Source organism: Poromitra crassiceps (assembly GCF_964638095.1).
Source record: "Poromitra crassiceps genome assembly, chromosome: 22".
Lineage (NCBI taxonomy): Eukaryota > Metazoa > Chordata > Actinopteri > Beryciformes > Melamphaidae > Poromitra > Poromitra crassiceps.
Genome location: NC_139647.1, coordinates 11571376 through 11598674, shown reverse-complemented (window position 1 = coordinate 11598674; position 27299 = coordinate 11571376). Strand labels below are relative to the sequence as shown.

Here is a 27299-nt window from a genome sequence, read left to right as displayed (position 1 = left end):
GCTTTTCTAGCCTTTACGGTACTGGTTTATCTGCCAGGAAGCTCACAGACCAATGCATGCGCTGTCAATCATCACACGTGATGCTACTCAGCCAATCAAATATCAGAATCGATTCTGCCTGTGGCTTCCCAGTGCTGCAGGCAAGAGCGCGGAGAGACGGAGGAGAGGCGAGAGACTGAGAAATGCGAATGATAGAAGTCATTTCACATGGCGTGCTCAAAAGAAACGAGTAGACCACAAAGACTTAGTTTTAATATAGGCAGACTCTATAGGCAAATTATTATTATTGTTGTTATTATTTATAAACTTGATTTATTTGGGTACTGACTTTTCCAGCCTTTGCTCACATGGCAATGACAATCACATCTGCAATTTAGCAGTGATCTGACTGCAGCAGTGAGGTCTGACCTGAGATCAGTTTATCAGTGATCTGACTGCAGCAGTGAGGTCTGAACTGAGGTCAGTTTAGCAGTGATCTGACTGCAACAGTGAGGTCTGACCTGAGGTCAGTTTAGCAGTGATCTGACTGCAGCAGTGAGGTCTGACCTGAGATCAGTTTATCAGTGATCTGACTGCAGCAGTGAGGTCTGAACTGAGGTCAGTTTAGCAGTGATCTGACTGCAACAGTGAGGTCTGACCTGAGGTCAGTTTAGCAGTGATCTGACTGCAGCAGTGAGGTCTGACCTGAGATCAGTTTATCAGTGATCTGACTGCAGCAGTGAGGTCTGAACTGAGATCAGTTTATCAGTGATCTGACTGCAGCTGTGAGGTCTGAACTGAGATCAGTTTATCAGTGATCTGACTGCAGCAGTGAGGTCTGACCTGAGATCAGTTTATCAGTGATCTGACTGCAGCAGTGAGGTTTGACCTGAGATCAGTTTATCAGTGATCTGACTGCAGCTGTGAGGTCTGAACTGAGATCAGTTTATCAGTGATCTGACTGCAGCTGTGAGGTCTGAACTGAGATCAGTTTATCAGTGATCTGACTGCAGCAGTGAGGTTTGACCTGAGATCAGTTTATCAGTGATCTGACTGCAGCAGTGAGGTCTGACCTGAGGTCAGTTTAGCAGTGATCTGACTGCAGTAGTGAGGTCTGAACTGAGGTCAGTTTATCAGTGATCTGACTGCAGTAGTGAGGTCTGAACTGAGGTCAGTTTAGCAGTGATCTGACTGCAGTAGTGAGGTCTGACCTGAGATCAGTTTATCAGTGATCTGACTGCAGCAGTGAGGTCTGACCTGAGATCAGTTTATCAGTTATCTGACTGCAGCAGTGAGGTCTGACCTGAGATCAGTTTATCAGTTATCTGACTGCAGCAGTGAGGTCTGACCTGAGGTCAGTTTATCAGTGATCTGACTGCAGCTGTGAGGTCTGACCTGAGGTCGGTTTATCAGTGATCTGACTGCAGCAGTGAGGACTGACCTGAGATCAGTTTATCAGTGATCTGACTGCAGCTGTGAGGACTGACCTGAGATCAGTTTATCTGTGATCTGACTGCAGCAGTGAGGACTGACCTGAGGTCAGTTTATCTGTGATCTGACTGCAGCAGTGAGGACTGACCTGAGGTCAGTTTATCTGTGATCTGACTGCAGTAGTGAGGTCTGACGTGAGGTCAGTTTATCAGTGATCTGACTGCAGCTGTGAGGTCTGACCTGAGGTCAGATACCAAAGAGAAAGCATTCTGTGACTTAAATTGGATCAAAGTAGATGTAGGAAAAGGTGAGGATTTAGTATAAACCTGTAAAAACACACTTACAGAATTAATTCACAATAGTGCATATTAATGTAAGATATAAGTATGGATATGAATTCACTCAGAAAGTAAATATATGCTAATAATTTGGCACTGTGACCTTTTGGATCTTATATTTTACCTTGTAACAATCTATGCTCTTTTCTGTTGATCTATTTTATGTAAAGCACTTTTACTGTGTTCATGACAACTCGGACCGCTTGAAAAAATGGTTTCCGACGTGTAAAAAGTGAATTGAGCGGTCATCCAGGTCGGAATTACAGATTGGAAATTCAGTTATCATTCAGAGCTCCGCTTTGTCCAGGTTGATGTCATAGCCACATCAAATGGCAACTTGTATTGTTCATGGTAATCACAGAATTATTATAAAGATGTTTGTTTGACGTTTTAACACATGATTTTAATGTCTTTATCATGTAATGTTATAACGTTAATATGTGTTTGTGTCATCTATGTTTCACCCTGATTAGAGTGTGTGAAACATGTGAAATTCAGCATGTTCGCTTAGGATTGTTAGCTAGTAGGTAGCTACAATGCTAACTGAACACAGGTTGCTACTGTATAGCGACCTATAGCCTGTGTTTGGTCCCCCCATCCCTTCCACCTCGATCGGGAAGTGCAGTGTGAACGCAACTATTTCGGTGGCGGAGGTTCCGAGTTGAAACTTCCGGCGGTCCGAGTTGTCATGATTGAACGCGGTATTTGAATTTCCTCGGTGTATGAAATGTGCTCTACAAATAAACTCGCCTTGCTTTCCTGGATTCAGGCGAACAGTGTTTCTATCTTCTATCAGCATTTCCATAGTGAGCTCCATGATTATGGAGGCCATTCCCTAGTCATTGTAATTCCTTTCTCATTCCCCCAGCTGCTCCTTAGTGTGCGATATTCCTCCTGGGCAAGTTCTCTGCTCTCAGGCCAGATTAGTACCAAGGCGAGCGACAGACACTCTCTGAGCTCCAGATTCCATTTCAGATAACAGAAACATCAGGGCATCCAGAGGGGGAAATGCTTCATTGCAGACAGATTTCGTTTAGCTGAGAAGTGTGAAGGCAAGGATAACGGGGAGGGACAATGCCGACCATGTCATATACTTCTACAGACTAGAGAGATGAAATGAGAGAAGAGCGGGCGGGTTGGTGTTTTATGAATTCCATATCATGTTATTAAAAATGTATCATTTAGAGCAGCAGCGATATTATATATATAATATTATATACATATATATACTGTATATATATACAGTATATATATGTATATACTATTATATACATATATATACTGTATATATATATATATATATGTGGATATAATACTAATTAATAATATAATAATAATATATATGGAAATAATACATCATCTTGTGCTGATCAGAGTTGTGATTAAAGGGTTTGTTCGGGCCAGAGATTTTTCAGATTTCAAAGTGGGCCCCGGCATTCTTAAGTTTGGGCCTAAACATTCTTGTCCCCTGTAATAAAGTACAGCTGTTAATTAGAAATCTCAAAATAAATTCTTCGTTCTACTGTATGTAGTACTACATATGTCGTGTTTGTCTTAAAGCTGTGTGAGAGGAAGAATTGAGCAATAGTGTAGGCCAGTGGTTCTCAACGTGGGGGTTCGGGGACTATAATACCATCCATAAGTAACTCAGTGACAGAATGTATGACTATTTTGGTCATGGGTTTCATATACTTGGTAAATGCTTTTATCCAATGTGCTTTACAATGTGCCTACAGTACATTCACCCATTCACGCACACATTCATACACCGATGGCGGCAAGCTACCACGCAGGGTGCTGGTACAACCATCGGGAGCAATTTGGTGTTCAGTATCTTCAAGACACTTCGACATGCAGACTGGTGGAGGCGGGGATCGAACCACCGACCTCTTTTGTCCAAAGTGATTAGTGGACAACCCGCTCTACCTCCTGAGCCTGCCTTAAACTTTCTGTAATAAAACATCTAAGGCTGGCTTTACACGGTGAAACTTTCATGCAACTAGTTGCAGTTTGCAAATTGCATGAAACATCATTATGTAACGTGACAGCTACACAAAGCAATTCAAAAATAAGCAAGTCTGCAACATTTTAGTTTATTTTACTAAAACAAGCTATAGCAAGATTGGTAATTTTTCATCTGTCATATTGTTTTTTTCCTCAGTTGTTAGTTTTCTCGCTGGATAATATAAATTTGGACGTGTTGTATGGGGTTTTCTTCTGCCACTGGCTGCTTTCTTTCATTATGGCTGTGTCGGACAGCCACAGACAGAGAAACAAACAGAGCCCTAGCTCCCATTCATTCAAGTTGAAATTGGTTGAAATGAGTCACATTTGTTTGCTGACACATTATCAGCATTTTGATTGGGTTAGGGTTAGGGTGATATTTTGACGCAGACGTACAGGCGCTGAAATGTAATAAAGTATAAAAGTAAAAAAGTATTTATACCGGCTGTTTCTGTGCAAAGCTAACTGAAACTCACACCATATTAATATAATTCAAAGACTATTCCACACATTTTAAGATGTATAAAGACTTTATACTGTGATTAATAATTTATGTGATATGGTTTTTCCACAAAAAAGGTGCACATAATGCATGAAAGCTGGGAGAGCGCGAGACGAGAGAGAGAGACAAACAAACGTTACATTGTTTTTGTCTGTCGTGCATTAAAACTAAAGTAACTAGCCTGTTTTGAAAATGTAACGAGTAGAAAGTACCGATATTTGTGTTAAAATGTAGGGATTAAAAGTAAAAAGTTGTCAGCACAATAAATACTCCGTAAAGTACAGATAACTGAAAATACTTCTTAAGTACAGTAATGAAGAATTTCTACTTAGTTACTTCCCATCTCGGGATACAGACTATTGTGGACAATGAGCGTCTCCTCCTACTCAATCAGACACATTTCACTGGCTAACTGGCTAACACTGGCTAATGCACTTAGTTTACATGGAGGCTGTGTGCATGGCTGCTCCTGGAACAGAAGGCAGAGAGTTGAACAGGTCTATGGGGGACTTCAGGCACAGCTACAAAGCAGCATGCTGCTGCCTTGTAGCAGCCACATCTGAAGAAGTCCTCCTCACACAGCAGTGTTCTCAGCTGCCCTACAGGGGCCATTTTTAACGAGGGCACAGGCTTGTGGACTTTTTGAAGCAGCTCTGTAATTACGGCTACACTGCACACTTTAACACCCCTTCACCCACGTCTACACTGCACACTTTCACACTCCCCACTCCCTCACCCACATCTACACTGCACACTTTCACACTCCTTCACCCACATCTACACTGCACACTTTCACACTCCCTCACTCACATCAACACTGCACACTTTCACACTCCTTCACCCACGTCTACACTGCACACTTTCACACTCCTCCCTCACCCACATCTACACTGCACACTTTCACACTCCTCCCTCACCCACATCTACACTGCACACTTTCACACTCCTTCACCCACATCTACACTGCACACTTTCACACTCCTCCTTCACCCACATCTACACTGCACACTTTCACACTCCTCCCTCACCCACATCTACACTGCACACTTTCACACTCCTCCCTCACCCACATCTACACTGCACACTTTCACACTCCTCCTTCACCCACATCTACACTGCACACTTTCACACTCCTCCCTCACCCACATCTACACTGCACACTTTCACACTCCTCCTTCACCCACATCTACACTGCACACTTTCACACTCCTCCTTCACCCACATCTACACTGCACACTTTCACACTCCTCCCTCACCCACAATTGCACTGCACACTGTTAGCTTCTCTCACACACAGCATTCCCTTCCTAGCCTCATATCAGACTGAATTGTCAACTCGTTACACTCCATTTCCACCTTCTAGTCTGAGATTGCCCTCTGTTTAAGTTATTTCCATGAGGGGAATCCCCAAGGGGAATACCATTTTCTCTAAACCAATCACTAGAGACCAAAGTATCTGCCTGAATATGTTAGTTACTCCAGTCGGGAGAACGTAAAACAAAAACATCTCCCCTTCGAATAAATGCCTCCAAAGCAGTGTGCCGTTCAGATTTCAAAGTGATTTGCACTCTTTAATCAATTGAAAACAGCCTCGATAGCAGGTGGCGGCTGCAGCCATTGTTGTTGTTAACTTTACTCCTCATCACACTTGACAATGTAATGTGATAGAGGAGAGAACAAATATTTGTCTCGTATTGCGAATAGAACGACGGACATAATAATAAAACTAGGGCTGTCAGCGTTAACGCGTTAATCGCGATGCGATTAAGGGCCGACCATAACGCGTTATTTTCTTTTAATCGCGTTAATCGCATGGCGCTATTTTGTCCCTTCGACGCACCCGTATTTGTAGTCAAGCCGGTCGCAGCGGTTTCCTGTCTCCTGCTGTTGGTGCAGGCATGGAAAAGAAAGAGCAACACTCTTCTAAAGGGCTCGTTTTACTTAAGAAATACTTCCAAATAATGTCTCAGACTATTTTCAATGATGCAAGACTACTTCCCCTAATCAATGTCATTCATTAATCCATTGTTCCTTCCATTCACCTCTCTCTCCCCCTGCAGCAACGCCCTGTTCAGGTGACATCACTCATTCATAAATATGCAAGCCATCATTCCTGTCCAATCAATGTCTTCCACGCTTTCCTATGCTCTCCCTCTCTCTGGCCTGCTGGCCAATCACCTAACTGGAGTTCTATATCAGTTCCCTCATATTTCAGAGTGTTGTAAGTAACTCACTTTGTGTGTCTCCCCTCAGTGATGGTCTTCACCATAGCAGTTGCTTCGCCCCACCTCCTCCCCTGAACACCACCAATGTCATGACTCCTGTAGAATTCCCTATGGGGGGATTCTCTATCCTATAAATCACTGACGTCGTCCTCACGTCTCAGAGGAGCGTCATCATACCATGGAGTCATACGCCAAATCTAAGTGTTGTTTGTTGCATCATTAAAGTTTATTGTCCTTTTCTTCTAGTCTCTCATCATTGAAATGGCACAGTGGACAAGTCAACAGTAGTTTGCACCTTGTGTAAAACGTAATTAAAATATCACCGAAGTGCATCGAGTGTGAGCTATCACCTAAAAGCTAAGCATACCAGAGCAGCTAGCGTCGCCGTAGCCTCAACGCGAGACTCATCACTCATTCATCCTTCAGAGTCTCAGATGCGCGGGTCCTCTACCCACTGGGAGGTCGGCTCCAATGGCTTCACACGATATACACGTTATCAATCACAATAAAACTGTACCTACCATTATTCACATGGAAGTGCCAAAGTTTTCAGCTTTCTTGCCTTCTTCGGCTGTGTTATTTTGGGTTTCGACTGCTCTACAGCGCCGCCACCGGAAGTATCGGTTCTGGAGCATGTACTGTACTGTTTACAATTGTGCATTTATTTTCTGTTCAAGATATATTTTGTAGACATTGTTACCTCCTGTCTACATTGCACTTCAATTGAATTGAAAATACATAAAAAATTCAAGATCACCAAGTACATTTATTTGCATTAATTTGATTCCCAATCATGACACACTGGTAAGAATTATTAATATCGAATAAAAAATGCTTTGAAATGCAAAATAATGGCATTTTAAACATGCGATACAAAGACGCGATTAATCGCGATTAACTATAGTTAATTGCAAGATTAATCGCGATTACGAAAATTAATCGTTTGACAGCCCTAAATAAAACGCATAAGACTCAGTGTGCAAGGTTTCTGTGCGTGACGTTTTTTTTATGGATAACGGATTAAAAAAATGCATAAGAAAAAAACAGACCGTGTACAAACTCCTTTAGTCCCGTCCGTTGGGCTGTTGATTGGCCAATCGTTAGTCCCCCTCGGCGCTGATTGGTGAATCGGTGGTGGACCTATGCAATGTGGACCCAGGCAATCCCCTCCCAGCTTTCCACTGTATTTGTGGAGGATGCACTTGGTAAACAGTCTTTCTGGCCCTGTACACTGAGCAAGCAATTGACCCTCATTGACTGCCAATGAACTCTGGTTCCCATGCCTCTCAAGTCATAATGATTTGGATAGTTTTTTTGTTGTGTTTTTCTCTGAAGAAGGCTATAGCAGAACACAGGTTACAAACACACGGATGACAAACACAGGTTAGTGTTGTATAGTTTCAACCCCTCAAGGAACTGATAGCGTGAACAAATATGGACTAGAGAGAAACGAAGCGAGCAAGCAACTAGAGTATTGACTGTCGGAATTGACTCACTGAGTTGGAGAAATGGGGTTTTGCTCTCTGAGTGTGCGTCCGCGTGTTGAAGACGATACTGAAATGTTAAGTTGCCTGTTCTGAATTAATTTGCAAACTGATACAGCACCAGGAACCTGTACACACCTCGGTCATAATGAAATACACTGCTTGTTTGCAGACATACACATCAACAAACAATTGTTTTCTGGACAGATTGAATCCACCAGACTGTTTATGTGTAACTGAAATATTTGCACACCTTTCAAGCAACACGTTTTCAAATGATCCCATTATGATAACCATTAAACACACAGTATATTATATTATATATATATTTATATTATATATATATATTATATTATACACAGTATAGGGTATATTTTATTGCTGTAATCCAGAGCTCACAAGTCATTGTTTGCAAGTCCATGTCAAGTCTCAACTCTCTTAGGTTGTAATGAGCGTTCCATCATCTGCTGCCATCCGGTCTGCTGAGAACAAGTCGCAAGTCCAAGTCGCCATCTCTGCTGTAATCCCTCAAATGTGTTTTGAGGAGGTGCGTGTCTGTGTAGTATTTTTCCATAGAGGATCCTGCAGTTGGAGCAGGTGTTTGGAGTTGCCTTGGAGCACCTTGTTAGACTGTGTGGGGTGCAGTGACTTCAGCCTGAAGGAAGAGATGTACGGCCAGGCAGGGACATGTGGGCTGTACCAGGCAGGGACATGTGGGCTGTACCAGGGGAGGAGACCATTCTTTTTTAATGACACTCTGATACTCTGCCTGAGGACCAGACAGCAACAGCTGCTGGATTTTAAATAAGCCAAAGTCTTTCTCCCAAAAGGGACCATGTCTCATAACTTAACAGCTGTCCACCATGGCCTGTTGTGTTATGGCATACACAGATACACATTTGTCAAAGTTAATTGCCTTTGAGAAATGTTAGCATCTCTTGCATGTGTCTTCTGGCAGTCTGGAAAACCACACTACCTAAACCATTTTGAAAACTATGTCTTTTCTTACTACTGAATGTCTATTTTTTTTTTTTACCAAGGTTTTGCTATGACAAGATGTTTTGTTTCACGACAGAGAAATCAAGATACAGGAATGGATGTTGTGTGGCTCCAGCTATAACCAGAATACAGCTGGAGCCACAATAAGCGTCCGTTACCTTGATTTCTCTGTGAAGAAAAAGATACTGCGAGAAAAAATGACCCAGCAATCAGGTGAATAACAATGACAGAGACACAGCACATCCAGCATCAACGCAAACACCATTGGTTGGTGGAGTTGATCCAATGGCTTTTCAAAGGGTTTCATCAGCCCGGCTTCATAGAATGTTCTCAAACCATCGAGGAGCATGTGATACCTCAAGTGAAGTTCAAACATGAAAGCAACGTTTTTACATGAATCACAATCAGAATAACTTTATTGATCCCCGAGGGGAAATTGAGTCATGCTACAGTTGCTCACAGTCAGGTAGGGAAAAATATAAACATTGAAACATTATAAGAGGCATAGGAATAGACCATAAAACAGTCAAATAGAAGTTACGTAGCCTATACAATAAATCCCCCAAATTCCCCCAAATTTAAATAAACCTTTATGGCATATTATTACAATACAGCAATACTGGTGTTGACAGGGAACAGTAAGAGAAGATGCCAAATCATTCAAAACAATAAGCAATTTGCTTTTAGGAGCATTGTGCCAGCGTGCAGCGCTGTTCCAAAACGTGTCAACGTGTGTCGTTGCCTGGGAAACGCACATCCCATAATACAACTGTTCGCATCGCATCCCATAATAGTATGATGATACTTGGGATGCCATTGCCAACATAGATGCAAACAGGTTAGTTAAAGTTTAGCGTCGCCAGCGAGGGCCCCCACGGTGGGAGTACGTTTTGAAATCCCTCCAGGCCTGAAAATTGTTCTAGGGGAAACACTGTATATGTATGTATATATATATATATATATATATATATATATATATATATAGTGAATATCTCCATGTCTAACAGGCCACTGTGCCCCGTTCTCCTCTGAGGAGCGCTGGCAATCTGTGGTGTCATTGAAGGCCCCGCAGCACAGCTCTTATTAAATATCTCAAGATGTTTTGAACACCCTGCCTGTTAAATACAGTAAATCCATCAGTATTTGTTCCACCGCTGAGCTCTGATGGTGATAATGCCACTTCCTTGTCTTCCCCCATCGCTGAAGTCTGTGTATTTGTGAGTTCATGATGTTGACAGCTTGGCAGAGCAGTGGGAGGCATGTGGGCGAGTGCCAGGCGATACACTGAGCTGGAGTCAGTCTTAGAGGCCCGCGCGCCTTCATTATTCAGCATGGATCTATTGAGCATCTGGGAGTAAATTATTCATCAACATCGACCTAGTTCCGCGGTGCTAACTTACTGATGCTAATGTTGCATGGTGCTAAGTTAGACACTTGGGATGTCATCAGGCGTGCTGATAAGAGCCGCTGCTGCAGTCTGATGTAGTTACCATGGCTGAATGGAGAGTGTGTGTACTGAAACGATAAGGTTGTCAAAAGTATCGATAGTATTGATTAGGGGTGGGAGTCCCCAAGACACGATATTCTAAGTCACGATACAATATTATTGCGATTTAAAAAATATTGTGATATATTGTGATTTATTACCTTTTTTCAACTGCAAATGATGTCCCCCCAAAGGGGTGAAAAAAACTTTGTCAACATCTGTTTTATCTAACAACATAAAATTTCCAGTCTGTTCCTCTCACTTCAATAATTTTTATTGCCGCAAAAATGGGATTGTCAAGCAGGAAGACTGATCAACACTGTCATAAAAACCTGTCATAAATGTTGCATGCACTTGACAATTTATATAAGAAAATATCTCAATACTTTGTCTCGATCCCCTAGCCCACCCTAGTATCAATAAGTATAATTGAAATGGATACAATACTCAATAAGAGGCTAATCTGCTGTGTAAGTGCAAAGTGCCTAGATTCTGGAGAAGCATGTGTCTGTCCATCTGTCTTCCTTTTTTTAATGCCTCTCGATGTGGTACCAAAAATGGTATCGAGTCAATCAATATTTCTCTGGGTATTGGTATCAAAGCTGACCACTGCCTCCCTCTCTCTCTGGCAGACTGACCACTGCCTCCCTCTCTCTCTGGCAGACTGACCACTGCCTCTCTCTCTCTGGCAGACTGACCACTGCCTCTCTCTCTCTCTCTGGCAGACTGACCACTGCCTCTCTCTCTGGCAGACTGACCACTGCCTCTCTCTCTCTGGCAGACTGACCACTGCCTCCCTCTCTGGCAGACTGACCACTGCCTCCCTCTCTCTCTGGCAGACTGACCACTGCCTCTCTCTCTCTCTCTGGCAGACTGACCACTGCCTCTCTCTCTGGCAGACTGACCACTGCCTCTCTCTCTCTCTCTGGCAGACTGACCACTGCCTCCCTCTCTCTCTCTGGCAGACTGACCACTGCCTCTCTCTCTCTCTGGCAGATTGACCACTGCCTCTCTCTCTCTGGCAGACTGACCACTGCCTCTCTCTCTCTGGCAGACTGACCACTGCCTCCCTCTCTCTCTCTGGCAGACTGACCACTGCCTCTCTCTCTCTGGCAGACTGACCACTGCCTCTCTCTCTCTGGCAGATTGACCACTGCCTCTCTCTCTCTGGCAGACTGACCACTGCCTCTCTCTCTCTGGCAGACTGACCACTGCCTCTCTCTCTCTCTGGCAGACTGACCACTGCCTTTCTCTCTCTCTGGCAGATTGACCACTGCCTCTCTCTCTCTGGCAGACTAACCACTGCCTCTCTCTCTCTCTCTCTGGCAGACTGACCACTGCCTTTCTCTCTCTCTGGCAGACTGACCACTGCCTCTCACTCTCTGGCAGATTGACGACTGCGTCTCTCTCTCTCTCTGGCAGACTGACCACTGCCTCCCTCTCTCTCTCTGGCAGACTGACCACTGCCTCCCTCTCTCTCTCTGGCAGACTGACCACTGCCTCCCTCTCTCTCTCTGGCAGACTGACCACGTGTTGCTGCTAGAGTGAAGCTTACAACAAACTCCTCCCAGTGTGTCTGTGCTGGACACTAGCAGGCCACTATCAGTGTGTCAATCAATGACAGGAGGAGAAATAATGGCACATGGTGTGAACAGAAAAATCAAATCAAATCCTGCTTCTTCTGCCTTTAGGAGCTTCTGCTGCTTTGGTGTTGGTTCTAAATAGTTGAGTTTTCAGCCATACTATTGAGTTCAAGTGGATGCTTGAGTATAGTCCTCACATGATATAGCTGCAACTGCTATGAGATTGTTCAAATAAAATAAACTTGAAGACTACACCAAGTACCTAGTGCCATGGAAGCAGTTATCTATCTATCAATCAAGCAATATATCAATCTATCTATCTATATTGATTGATTGATTGATTGATTGATTGATTGATTGATTAATATTGATTGATCTCTCTATCAAGACAGACTTACCAAGCCTTTTTTATGTCAGTACTCCCTTTTCGGTACATTCCTGTGAAGATATATTGGGCTTTGCCCCATTATGTTAGTGACCAACCGATTCTCGAAACTTAAGTAAGAAAGATGTTTACCGTATTATTATTATTATTATTATTATTATTATTATTATTATTATTATTATTATTATTGTTGTTGTTGTTGTTGTTGTTGTTGTTGTTATTATTGTTATCAATCAGCAATAGAGCAGGGCACAGTTTTGCAAACACAGCTTAGATTGGAGAAAAGACATGGTGGTTTTCGAGGGAAAACAGAAAGGCGAAAACAGCCAGCATTCTCAGTGGAATACATTAGCCGGACAGCAGAGGCATGCTTCAGATAAACCCTTCAGATGCCTTCAGTGTCCTGCTGACTTTCAGCCCGTCTCCAAAGAGACACGTTGCGTGCCAGGGAGCATTCATCAAATTAGAGCAGTGAGAAAACAATGTGAGAGCCCACAGAGACGAGCCGACAGGTTCTCACAGAGGAGCCCCCCCCAGACGCCGTGCCGGGCGAGGGGGAAACATGCATTACAGTGAAAGGTACGTTTCTCATATTGGCCACACAGCAGTTCTTACAGGAACAGCATTGAGCACCGCAGCAATGAGTCCGGGAGACGTGGATGTTCGCATTTACTCGTACTCTTACGTGTAAAAATCAATGGGATTTTTGTATGGGGTTTTGGGTTTGAGGTCTGTGGTTAACAGACGTTTATGAAACAGCGAACTTTGTGTTCAACACAATAATCATCACAATGAGGACCACTTTTATGATTTTTGAAGCGTAAATGGGGGGTTTTTTAACCCGATTTTCAGAAAACGCTTCAAATCATGAATGTGGTCCTCACGAAGGTTACTGTTTCATGAACTTTTGTTAACCACACAGACCTTATTTCATAACCTGACGCTGCCAGATGGATGAGTTTGTTCACATTTGTGGGATTGTGAATTTGTGGAACAATGCCGCCCCCATCTGGCGGAGTCAGGCTACTTATTTCATGCATTTAACCGAAATCCCAATACAAAAATCCCATTCACTTTTATACGTAAGAGCCGGAAGTGCTAACCCCCCAGGTCTTCCGGCCTTATTCCTGCAGTACTCTATTAGGCAGCAGGGGGGCAGTGCGGTGGAGATAAGGGTTTGTAGGCCTGTAGTGTCTGAAAGCTCTGTTTACACGGCAACACCCCCTGCATAAAACGGCAAACTTTTTTAGCGTTAGTGTCTTCCTTTTACATGGGAACGGCGTTCTTGCAGCCTGAAAACGCAAAAAAGTTAAAGTAAAGGTCCCAGAGTGGAATTCTTGGATAACGCCGCCCTTACTGTCGCTGTGTAAAGTGGTGAAACGCAGTACAGGTGACGACACAACCCCCCTTCACCATGGAAGACAATGAGATATAATAATGACAATATAGGAGCATTGAACTAGCCCAATACAGCCTTATGGCACAATCAATCGCATTGGCATTCAACAAACATGATAATGATTTGCTAAAAACACATAATCTGCGTTAAGTGCCCGCTAATCACTCCTTCATTAAATAATTGAAGACAATTTACGGCCAGATGCATTTCCTCAAATCCCAATTGTGTTCCAAAGAAAACAGGTCTTTTTTATGGAGCTTTACTGGGTTTTTATTCTGTAATCCAATATGGAGCAGTTTACCACCATTCGTGACTTCTGTGTCACTCTATCGCGTGGAAAATTCATTATCCTACAAAGCTAAATCAAGTCTGTTAGAAATAGACAGAATAGAGGAAGCTAGGCGTTTTTACCTTCAAAATAAAAGCCATCATTTATAACTGGGTAAATAAAAATCAGGGCCGTCGACTCACTACTGTAGGTGTTAAAATTGACTTTTAGTTGTCTGTGTCCAATGACCTGAACCTGGACCTCAGGAGGACGTGGGCTCAGAGCTGGAACAACTGTTAGCCATAGCTGTTAGTTGTGAGCTACGTTTGCTAACTAAAGTGTTCGCCAGGGTCAAAACACCACGATAATAACTTTTAACCGGTTCGAGTCACGGTCTTTCCATAAAGCCCACCAGCTTTGATATATGTTGGATAGTTGTTGATATTAGAACAATATTGTGGCTCTAAAATAATGTTTTTACAGAGTTGTGGGCAACTGTCATGGGGGCGACTCTGTTTCCGGCATTTCCACTCTGAGAAGAACAGACAGTCCAATCAATCCGTCCATCCAGAAAAAGTTCAGCCCCCTTGAAGATTGTGTGAATCAAAACGTATGCACGTTTGCTGGAGACGTCATCAGTGCTCCACGGACAGACGGACAGCTGTCTTTGGAAATGAATGGAAGTGAAGAGAGAAATGAATGCAGACGGACAGACACCACGGATCATCAGTGTGACCCCAGCCTCAGAGCAGCCAGACTCTCTCCTGCGCTGGTACGGCGTCAAAACGGAGAGCGAGAGTAGTAGGTCTGTTAGATAAACTGGGGTTCAGCAGAACGGAGGCTAGTTGCTGAGGCAGCAGGACCGTACAGAGCACACGGACCAGGAGGCTAGTTGCTGAGGCAGCAGGACCGTACAGAGCACACAGACCAGGAGGCTAGTTGCTGAGGCAGCAGGGCCGTACAGAGCACACAGACCAGGAGGCTAGTTGCTGAGGCAGCAGGACCGTACAGAGCACACAGACCAGGAGGCTAGTTGCTGAGGCAGCAGGGCCGTACAGAGCACACAGACCAGTACAGGGCTCCACCTGGAAGTCTCATTACGCAGGACAGGAGCATGATCAATCCTCTGAGATGGAAAGCAGCGTGACACCAGGCACCTTCAGCTGAGTCAGGCTGGACTTTCCAGGTCCATAAGATCACCCCAGTGCCCGTCCATAGCTTCCCTTCACATAGAGACACTGCGTAACGCGTCATCATTCAGAAGCCACGCCCAAGACGGGGGAAAACAGAAACCCCCCCCTCCAATCCTGGCGTTCTCCTATGTCGCGTGCATGGTTGCGTGTTGCACAAAAAGATTGTATATACGGAAGATGAACACTCCAACTTACTTCCTTGACAGCTAGATCCACATTTTTCTTCTCGCCAATTCCCAATGGCTTCCTTGTTTTGCTCAGGAGTACAAAAAAACTTGAACTGGCGATTTTTTACATTTGTTGTCTGCGCAGCCCACCACACCAACAGCTTTTAGCTATGTTTAATTCAAGGAAAATGACGCTGGTGTGTGGAAATGAACGGAGCTTCTCCCCCGTGATGGGCGTGGCCTATTTCATGCAGTGTCTCTATACCTGCATTTGGCCTTTTAAGTATGTCTGTATGAGATTTATTTTCAAGATCTGTCAGCGCCCCCTTCCCCCCCCCCCCCCCTCCCCAGTGCTCATGTTCTACTGTAGCTCCAATTCCCCGGACATCCTAAGCATTTGATATGTTTAAGTGTATCAATAAAATCAAATAAAAATTAAAGTAGCTCGAACACATCCCGCTCCCTTGTCTGGTACTCCCGATCGTCTTGTCGGGCTTTTACCACTGCAGGCCATGTGGAGCTCTTCCCACTCCCTCTCATAGGAGCTCTGAGCACAGTCAGATAAATGAGCTGTGCTGGAGGTTCACCGTGACTTCAGCACTTTAGGACATCGCTTCAGATTAATGACGCTCTGCGAGCCCCAAGCCTTTGCTTTCAGCATTTTAGAAATACCTCCAATAATGAAGTACAGGTACAACCTGCTTATAGCTTGTCTATTAGACTATCTTTCCTCAAGGCATGCTGCTCTTTACATCAGTAATGAAGTACAGGTACAACCTGCTTATAGCTCGTCTATTAGACTATCTTTCCTCAAGGCATGCTGCTCTTTACATCAGTAATGAAGTACAGGTACAACCTGCTTATAGCTCGTCTATTAGACTATCTTTCCTCAAGGCATGCTGCTCTTTGCATCAGTAATGAAGTACAGGTACAACCTGCTTATAGCTCGTCTATTAGACTATCTTTCCTCAAGGCATGCTGCTCTTTACATCAGTAATGAAGTACAGGTACAACCTGCTTATAGCTCGTCTATTAGACTATCTTTCCTCAAGGCATGCTGCTCTTTGCATCAGTAATGAAGTACAGGTACAACCTGCTTATAGCTCGTCTATTAGACTATCTTTCCTCAAGGCATGCTGCTCTTTGCATCAGTAATGAAGTACAGGTACAACCTGCTTATAGCTCGTCTATTAGACTATCTTTCCTCAAGGCATGCTGCTCTTTACTTCAGTAATGAAGTACAGGTACAACCTGCTTATAGCTCATCTATTAGACTATCTTTCCTCAAGGCATGCTGCTCTTTACATCAGTAATGAAGTACAGGTACAACCTGCATATAGCTCGTCTGTTAGACTATCTTTCCTCAAGGCATGCTGCTCTTTACATCAGTAATGAAGTACAGGTACAACCTGCTTATAGCTCGTCTATTAGACTATCTTTCATCAAGGCATGCTGCTCTTTGCATCAGTAATGAAGTACAGGTACAACCTGCTTATAGCTCGTCTATTAGACTATCTTTCCTCAAGGCATGCTGCTCTTTACATCAGTAATGAAGTACACGTACAACCTGCTTATAGCTCGTCTATTAGACTATCTTTCATCAAGGCATGCTGCTCCTTACATCAGTAATGAAGTACAGGTACAACCTGCTTATAGCTCGTCTATTAGACTATCTTTCATCAAGGCATGCTGCTCTTTACATCAGTAATGAAGTACAGGTACAACCTGCATATAGCTCGTCTGTTAGACTATCTTTCCTCAAGGCATGCTGCTCTTTGCATCAGTAATGAAGTACAGGTACAACCTGCTTATAGCTCGTCTATTAGACTATCTTTCCTCAAGGCATGCTGCTCTTTACATCAGTAATGAAGTACAGGTACAACCTGCTTATAGCTCGTCTATTAGACTATCTTTCCTCAAGGCATGCTGCTCTTTGCATCAGTAAACACAACAACAATGTTGAGCTAATGAACCCTCCAGACTGAAACTGAAACTGGCAAACGTCTCTCCCCCCCAGCCCCTCTCCCTTTCTTACGTTAGATGAGACGAGCTCATTTTTGACACACCGACGTGAAAAACATCACATGGGTGCCAGTGGTGGTGGTGGTGGTAGCCCCCTTTCCCTGATTTCTGAATCCAAGTACCGCCTTTACCCGACTACAACATTTTCCTTAGAAAACTGCAAGAGAAAACTATCGCATAATGATGCAATGAATCAATGATAACCCACCTTTTGAAGAATATAACATTACACGATAAGAAATGGAGTGAAAGAGTTGCAATTATTGGCTCCTGAGCAGATTTATTTTAACGTTTCCATTTATTTTCATGATTTATTCTTAGATTTTTCCATTTCCCCCCTGTAGTACCTCCACGTACGCCTAGGGGAAGCATACCCCCAGTTTGGGAACCGCCGATTTAGGCCATCTTCTTCAGAAAAGATGTAACTGTCCTTTTTTTCCGAACCCTAACCTTTTCTGGCATCCGAGCCAAGCTAGCTGTCACGGTTGTCATCACTGTGGCTATATTGCACAGTAAGCCCTTCACATAGCCCACATTGAATTGTCACGGGTGAAGAAGAAGCCAAGCGTCGGTGAAGGACACCATGAATCTGTAATGTTATTGGATTTCACCCAGGTCATGACCACATCACAGTGTTGACCTACACACTAATCCTGGCGGGCAGACCTCTCTGTCCAGTAACGTGCATTTATTTTATTGTTGATTCGGAGGCTTGCCTCCAATAAAGCACATTCATTTTAAAGGGTTGATACTTTGACAAGATAGATAATAAAAAAAAAGATTGGATTTCGATGTGGCTTGCAGGCACAATTGTGCTATAGTTTGATAGTTCTACACAGAGTCTTTGTCCATGTAAAGTGAAGGTTGGTTTTGAAAGTGTATATCATGGGTGTCTGTCTGAAATTCACAATAAAGCTACTATATAATCCTGGGGTTTTTGGGGGTGGCATTAATTATTGATATATCACCTACATTTTTTGAAGGCTCAGAGCTGCCGAAGGAATATTTCCAACCCGATTTCCAACATATACAGTAGATCCCACTAGTGTATAACTCAATGTGTTCATATTTTCTCCGGTGATTTGCTTTTGAAGCCTAGATCTTTGTGAAATCATTCTAATTCATCGACTCATTATAAAAAGGCTATTGCATGTCGCCGTGGCGATGCAGTTTAGGGGCCCTCGCAGCTTTCCTGACCTAAATGAGGAGACAGAGAAACTTATAAATACGAGCGGCGGGCGTCGTCCACCTCCACTCAGGTTATTCTGTGGGGAGTTAACCTACATCGAGTACACCCACATCACACGGCTTCCTCTCCTCCGCCTGCAAATAAATCAGAAGGACAGGGGCTGAAGGGAGAGGAGAGAGGAGAGAAGAGGGGTGTGAGAGAGAGAGGCAGAGAGAGGAGAGCAGTAAAGGGGGAGAAGAGAGAGAGAGAGAGAGAAGTATTGATTCCCTTATTCCGGTTCCTCTGCCAGTCGGTGCAGTGTGTCAGGATCTCCCGCCAGGAAAAACAAATCACACGGCTGAAGTGATGGATGTGCCACTCCAGGATCCGACGGCTTTGCCATCTGGATGGCCGACACTGTATATCAGCCTCATGCACAGCAAATTAAATTTACATTTGGACGGCTTCCCCAGGCCTCGGCGAGCCAGCACAGATGCACCCGAAACAGCTCAACTAATGGCTCCGATCTATTATCTCCCAGGTCTGTTATGTAAGGGGACCATGTGGGTTCATGTTCAGAATGTCCACAATGACGTTACGGTGACAATCCAATCGCATTACATTGCGCGCAAATGGGATGTTAAGCAAAATTATGACATCACCTTTAATTTCCCTCAAGATGAGTCGATGCTAATCTAACTTGCGGCTGTATTTGGGAGGCAGGGTCAACGTAAATTAAATAATGGTGAAAATTCGATAAAACTCCAAGTTCATCTTCGTTTTCTGGAGCTGTCAAAAAAACACGCCGTGCCTCACGGTGATCTGAATTAGCAAGCAGCGTGTAAAAAAGTTAATGCGGGTTAGATAGCGTAACGCGGGAATTTGTGCAAGTAAAAATGTTAGCACAAGATGGATAAGTAGAGGTGTACGGCTATAACGCTGTGCTTAGCAGGACTCTGTAACCGACAAAGCTAGCCCTGCCCTGAAGAGCCATGCTTCAATTCAATGACCTTTAAGGCAGAGCTGATCAAATGGCCTGAAGCAAGACTATAAAAGAACATTGCCGTAGTTATTATATTATATATTATTATATTATATATATATTGCAGTAGAACGTTTTGCACTGTACTTTTGTTCTAGTCTTTTGTTTGCCCTTTCCCATTTTCCAACAGGGTGCATGTTTGGCAGGTGAGGAAGTGCATGGAAAGCGCTTTCCAATTTATAATTGAGATAAATTGGAAAACTGTCTCCAACGGATTAGCATTAAAGTAGATGTGGCAGCAGAATAACAAAGCCCCTCTATCTCTCGCACAGTTTGGGTTTATTCTACTTTCTTACTTTGTAAAAGAGCCACTGAATCAAACTGAAAGAAATAAGACAACCATATTGATTTTGCTTGCTGCATTGCTCTTTGTTTTCCAATCTCTATTTGAAAGTTTTGGTGGGTCTTTGTCCTCTAAATGTCAGAGGTGTTTTGCGATGGGAGCCACACACTGCAGCATGTGAGCTGTGAACTTTAGCCTCCAATCTTCCTTAATAATCAGATGTGGTTGTTGTTGTTTTGTGATGCAGCAGCTGCAGTGTTGACAGTTAAATCCAGCGGCTGAACAGTGTGGCGGTCTGGATTCACTCCTCATGCCCCTCTCTCCTTAACCTAACCCTCTATTAGCATACAGCAGTGCTGGATGAAGTATCTGAAAGTCACAGTAAAAGTACAGATATCTTGGCAGAACATGACTTTGGTATAAGTTAAAGTCACCTATTAGAATATAATTTTGAGTGAAATGCTTAAAGTATCTGATATTTACTGTAGGCCTATCAAAAGTAATCCGATATAAAATGTACATAAGTATTTAAAGTAAAGGTAAAGTAAAGTAATGCTGTTAATTATAAAGAGGCAAGCAAACGTGCCTGGGCTTGAGTGGAAATCTTATTCTTCTTGAGTTTCATAGCAGGTGGCAAACAACGCTATGGTGCGTTACCGCCACCAACTGGAAAGGAGTGTGGATCGTGATTAACGTTGCGTACCTTGCAAGCTAGGAGGTCTGATTCGCCAAACAACATTTCTTCTGATTTTATTTTGTAGTGACGAGTAACGAAGATGCTTATGGGAAATGAAAGAGCAAAAGTATACATTCTATTTAGGAACTGTGGTGGAGTACAAAGTGAAAGTTGACACAAATAGTAAATAAAGTACAGATAATCCCCCCAAAAATACTTAAGTACTGTAACAAAGTATTATTACTTTGTTACATTACATCACTGGTTTATCTCTCACCGTAACGATGTGGCCTCACCTCTCCGCTCTATGTCTCTCTCTCTTGTCAGACCACGGACGACCTGCTGGTGGCGTCGGCCGAGTGTCCGAGCGATGACGAGGACATCGATCCCTGTGAGCCGAGCTCAGGTGGGTTAGGTTAGTCATCTCTTTTTATTCTACTTCTCTCTGGGTGTGTCAGTGTCTCTGTGTGTGTCACACTCCCACCCCCACCACTGTAGCCTACACGCTGGGCTAACACACGCTGGGCTAACACACTGCATTTAGATGTGCAGAGTGGAGTTTTGGTAACAGCCTACACATATTTCTTGGAGGTAGAGCTGCCGCGGAGGCAGAAAAAGAAACATCACATTGGTTGAGTTTAAACTCAGTAGGAGTTTTTCAGAGTGCAAGTTAGATACAGTAACTGGCAAACCTGAAGAAGGAACTGTGCTCAAACTATAAATATAACATATAAGGGTCATTTTCTTTTCATTCATACTGTAGGTAACTAGCTTAGGCTACAGTAGCTAACTAGCTAAACTAGAGTAGATAGCTCCTGTGTTAGCTTAGGCTAGAGTAGCTAACTAGCTAAGCTAGAGTAGATAGCTCCTGTGTTACCTCTTGTCTTTTTTACTGGGCTTCAATCTACATGTAATATTATTCATGGAGAAATATGATGGCCCCGCCCATTGATGTTGAACTCAACCCCTGATACTCTTCCTCTGAGAGATGTTTGTAGAAGTCAAACTCTGATGTGTCAACGTAGCTGCATGTGTCTAATTAGTCCTTACTTTGTGTTTCAATTGTGCACCTGTTTGTTCATTCGTGAGCTCATCTTGTTAATATACAAACAGGGGAGATGTCAGGAAGCAGTTATAATGATCAGAGCCCACATGACTCCAACAGATGATAGGAATAAGCATAAAGCCAAGCTGACTTCTCAACACTCAGTCAGAGGGTCCCCACAGCAGAGGGTCCCCACACAGAGAGTCCCCACAGCAGAGGGTCCCCACACAGAGAGTCCCCACAGCAGAGGGTGCCCACAGCAGAGGGTGCCCACACAGAGGGTCCCCACACAGAGAGTCCCCACAGCAGAGGGTGCCCACACAGAGAGTCCCCACAGCAGAGGGTCCCCACAGTAGAGGGTGCCCACACAGAGAGTGCCCACAGCAGAGGGTCCCCACAGCAGAGGGTCCCCACAGCAGAGGGTCCCCACAGTCAGAGGGTCCCCACAGCAGAGGGTGCCCACACAGAGAGTGCCCACAGCAGAGGGTCCCCACAGCAAAGGGTCCCCACACAGAGAGTGCCCACAGCAGAGGGTCCCCACAGCAGAGGGTCCCCACACAGAGAGTGCCCACAGCAGAGGGTCCCCACACAGAGAGTGCCCACAGCAGAGGGTCCCCTCAGCAGAGGGTCCCCACACAGAGAGTGCCCACAGCAGAGGGTCCCCACAGCAGAGGGTCCCCACACAGAGAGTGCCCACAGTCAGAGGGTCCCCACAGCAGAGGGTCCCCACACAGAGAGTGCCCACAGTAGAGGGTCCCCACACAGAGAGTGCCCATAGTCAGAGGGTCCCCACAGCAGAGGGTCCCCACAGCTGCAAATTCAATGTAGCAGCAAGCAGTTGGAGTTTGTCCTGTTGTTTCACCTGCTCCTTTGATCATCTCTAGGTGCTTAATGCCTCCATCCCCCAATAGAACTCGCTCAAGTGAGTTTTTGGGGTTAGTTGGTTTGGGTTTGTTTCTTTGTTTCCTCAAATAATTCCATAACGGTTTACATTAACATTGTTCTGACAAATTGGGATTGTAATTCTCAGTATGTTTATTGCCGGCAATCAAGCCAAACTTCTAATCTCTTACCTTGCCACTCTCGGAAGGCAATTAAGTGTAGCCCTGGTGCTTAGTCTTAGTCTTACCGAGAAAGAAAAGGCTTTTCAAATGCATTCTGAAGGGATAAGCCAGGAGAACAATTAAGTCCAGACCCAAGGCCCCCCCACTCCATCTGTATCTGCTATCGATCAGTATGTGGTAATAAAACCTCGACCAAATGAATGTCTGCCCCACAGCCTAGACTACTAACTTGTTAGCGCGAGACCAGGCTTCTGCCTAGCTACTGCACATTACAGCGATATCCCCATTGGGCACCTGCACAATAGGTAGAATGTACATCAGCTACCTCCATCAACCCCCCGCACACAGGAGACTGGTCCACTAAGCAGTTTGCATTACCGTGTTCTCTGACAAGGGCATCTGCCAAAACATCAGTGGCGAAGTGCGTGATGCGCGGAGACACACACTCCCCGAGCAGAGTATCCCCCTCCTTCTGTGATCACTGACGGGGGGATTTGACACCAGAGCTGTGGGCTCCCAGGGTGGCAGCTGTCTAACAGCGTATAGTGATTAATATCTACGTTCAGGGCCATTCACACGCTCTGCCAAGCACTCACCACTGCATCTCCAACAGAGAGGAGACCAGATCCTCTGTCACCGATAGAGGACTACTTTCTCAGATTACTGTTCGATCGACTTATTTTAATAAGTTGACACCTATAACACGTCATTTTTTAATTAAGAACATTTTTTTAATCATTCCCCAACCCCCCCAGAACACCCCACACACACACACACACACACACACACACACACACACACACACACACACACACACACACACACACACACACACACACACACACCCCATTGTTTTCTCCCCAGTTGTAGTTGGCCAATTTCCCCTGCTGTCTGGGTCGTTGCTCCGCCCCCTCTGCTGATCTGGGGAGAGTTGTAGACTAGCACACGCTTCCTCAGATACATGTGCAGCGAGGTGTTTCACCAGCAGGATGTACTGTAGCACGTGGGGGGATCACGCTATTCCCCAAAGTCCCCCCCCCCCGCCGCCGCCGTGTTTGTGCCAATTTCGGTGCTTCTTTCCAGACGTGAACAATTTTTCTTTAATGTGCTCCACTAGTAACTGTAGGAGTGTGTGGCTATTTAACAAAGTGATCCCAGGAGGAGCTGGGCTTTGAAGCTGGCCATTATGGGAGTCATCTCTGGACCCAAGGTCAGCTGTAGACCACACGGTATATCAGCGTGTCCTCGTCCCCACAGCAGAGCAGGTATATCAGCGTGTGCTCGTCCCCACAGCAGAGCAGGCCTATCTGCCATCGACTGACATCAATCGGGGGGTCTCTGCTTTATTTCTCTTACCTCCGGAAAGCAGACGTAGCAGCTTATCATCCCGCAGGACTCCGATTAGATCACTGCAGCAAATTGAAACCTGCACCCCCCCATCTGGTTCCACAGGCCCATGGTGCTGTAACACATCTGATCTGTAACAGATCTGATCTTACAGGAGGCTGCATACACCCAGCAGCTGCATATCACATTGACTACATGTACAGGCACACATGAATGCAACTATACTCCCATCACGGTAATAATAATAATCAACAACAACAACAATAATAATAATCATCATAATCATCATGATCATGATGATGATGATGTATTTATGTATTGTGTTTATTGCCTGTTGATGACTACGGATGGAAACTAGCATTCTTGCTAAAATCCGGTGTATTTACATTACATCATGTATGTATTGTTCATTAATATATGCTGTCCCTTCCAAATAAACAAATACATAAATAAATGGTAATAATAATAATAATGATATATTATTATTATTATTATTATTACCTAGACTATATATATATATATCTCTGTGTGTGTATATGTGTATGTGTATGTATGTATATATGTATATATATGTATATATGTATGTGTGTGTGTGTGTGTGTGTGTGTGTGTGTGTGTGTGTATATATATATATATATATATATATATATATATATATATATATATATATATATAGTGTGTGTGTGTGTGTGTGTGTGTGTGTGTGTGTGTGTGTGTGTGTGTGTGTTGTTTATTGTGGATCCCCATTAGTCTGCACTGAAATATCAATAGCACCAAGGTCACTCTATTTCATATCATATATCACAGAAAGTGTATGAATTAATGATAATATAATGTTATATAATATAATATAACACAATCTAGTACAATATAATTTAATATAATATAATACAATAATTAATGACCTAAAACGATCTCATTATTCATCACTGCATGTTTTAACTTTTTTTTTTTTTACAAAAATGTGTTCCTTGCCATTGTTATATTACTAGGTACATTATTCCAATAAGCAACTGCTCTATACATTACCGTCCTTTTCAGTGCATGGTAGAGGTAGAGTGAATCGAGAATCTACTGCCTGTCTTGTTGTATAGCCATGTCTAGTATTAGTGGGGTACAGTTGTGAGTGTAAGCCCTGTGGTTTCCCAGTGTTCCAGATGTTAAACAGAAAGGTTACCAAGCTGCATGCTATTCTTTGTTCCACCTTCATCCATGACAGTGCGGCATGCATCCCCTCCACACTGCTCCTCTTAGAGCAGCGGGGAGTGAGGCGTGCCGCCCTGTTCTGGGCCAGCTGGAGTTTGGCCAGATCTTGTTTAGAGGCGCTAGACCATATTGTTGACTAAAAGACTAAACATTGTATTACCAGTTTAGCTGTACTACTAGTCAACATCAGATTAGCACACCTTCTGATCATTGAAGTAGTGCTGCTCATTTTAGACACCATGCTGTTAATTTGTTTTGACCAAGAAAGCGTTTCATCAATTACCAGCCCCAATAATTTAGCATCTCTGACCTGACTATTCAGAATAAGATTTTGTTTCGGATTTGTTCTTAATGTATATTTGGAGGTAATCATTATACTCTTGGTTTTCCCAACATTTAACTTTAACTTATTTTCGCTTACCCAGTTCGACACAATCATTAAGTCATCTTGCAGCATCCTATTAACAGACTCAGGATTCTTGGCCGCAACGTACATGGTAGTGTCGTCTGCAAAGATCTCCATTGCTGCATTATTCAGAATCAGAAGTAAATCATTAACAAAAATGGAATACAATAAAGGACCAAGGCAACTTCCTTGGGGCACTCCAGCATGGAGGTTCCTCATCTCCACATTACACATTGTAACCTATTTACTAAATAATTTCTCAACAATTTAATAGAACTTCCTCTGAATTTATATGCTGCTAGTTTCATTAGTAGAAGCACATACTATATACACATACTGTATACACACACACATACATACATACATACATACATACATACATACATACTGTACATACATACATACATACATACTGTACATACATACATACATACAGTACATACATACATACATACATACATACATACATACATACATACATACTGTACATACATACATACATACATACATACATACATACATACATACATACATACATACTGTACATACATACATACATACATACATGCATACATGCCAGATTGCCAACATTTTTCCCCCAAGTATTTGCCTGCACAGGGGTTAAAGTGGGATTTGGCACAGCCTATACTGTCACACCACTCTTAAAAGCATGTGCATTTTACCTCCACTGTCTGCCTATCAGGGAATCATTCACTGCATAGCTGTCAATAATTTATTTTGACAAAAATAAAATACAAAGCACCATTATAATCTAATGAGCACTAATGTGTTCTAAAATATTGCCACATTTTAGTCAGACTTACTTCCAGTGCATCAGCAAGTTAACATATCTTTTTAATATTTTGACATTTTCAGACCTTTTTTTTTTCTTGCAACTTTTCTGGCGCTATCAATCTTGCTGAGATTAGATCATCAACAAGTCAACAAGTTAAATCAAGTGTTGAAAACAAACAAGATTAGGCTGCTCAGATCTATTCATCACAGTGTTTTCACATTAAGATAGAAGTTTGAGTGTGATGCAACCATTTCACACCTAACTACATGTCCTTTCCTTTTTACTACCACCTCTTGGAATGTCACAGGCAATTAATCCCAACTCTTGGCTCCTTAAAAAAATCATGGTGCTTTAACACAAGATTATGGGCCATGTAGTCAAGTCATATTTTAGGGAGGTGGTTTGCAGCCTTGGATTCTATATGGACAATTTTACTTTATTGTTACTCTCTGTGAGACGGCCATAAATCCTTTATTAACTGGCATAAACTGCTTTACGGAATATTGGGGTGCGTAACTGCTTTATGGGTCTATTGAAGGGCGTAACAATTAACACCTGTTAAGTTTGGCCATTTCTTTAAAAGAAATCCAAATTCAATTAGCAACCACTGTTGAGCTGATCAGCTGATCAAATAAAAAATAAAGGCAGCTGGCACAAATATCGAGTCTCTAACAGTTGCACAACTGTCAGGCAGTTGTGATGTCACTCGAGCAACTGTGATGTAGTATGAACTGATGGCGCACAGTTGCACGATGGCGCCTAGGTGGGTGGGCGGTGTCTGTCTGTCTCGTTGTTGTTAGT

The 27299-nt window shown here is 43.4% G+C and overlaps 1 protein-coding gene across 28 annotated transcripts in view; it reads left to right on the top strand.

The window, feature by feature from the left end:
* Positions 1-27299, top strand: part of LOC310795973 (neurexin-1a-like) — a gene marked incomplete at both ends in the record, with an annotated part of 449961 nt that overhangs the window by 409032 nt on the left and 13630 nt on the right. For 21 of the 28 annotated variants that reach the window (XM_083658105.1, XM_083658100.1, XM_083658109.1 and 18 more), the window contains one exon: positions 20962-21049. In XM_083658105.1, the coding sequence (XP_083514231.1) occupies positions 20962-21049 (88 nt within the window). The remainder of the gene's footprint in view (positions 1-20961; positions 21050-27299) is intronic. The other 7 variants (XM_083658106.1, XM_083658103.1, XM_083658104.1 and 4 more) reach the window with 1 other exon arrangement.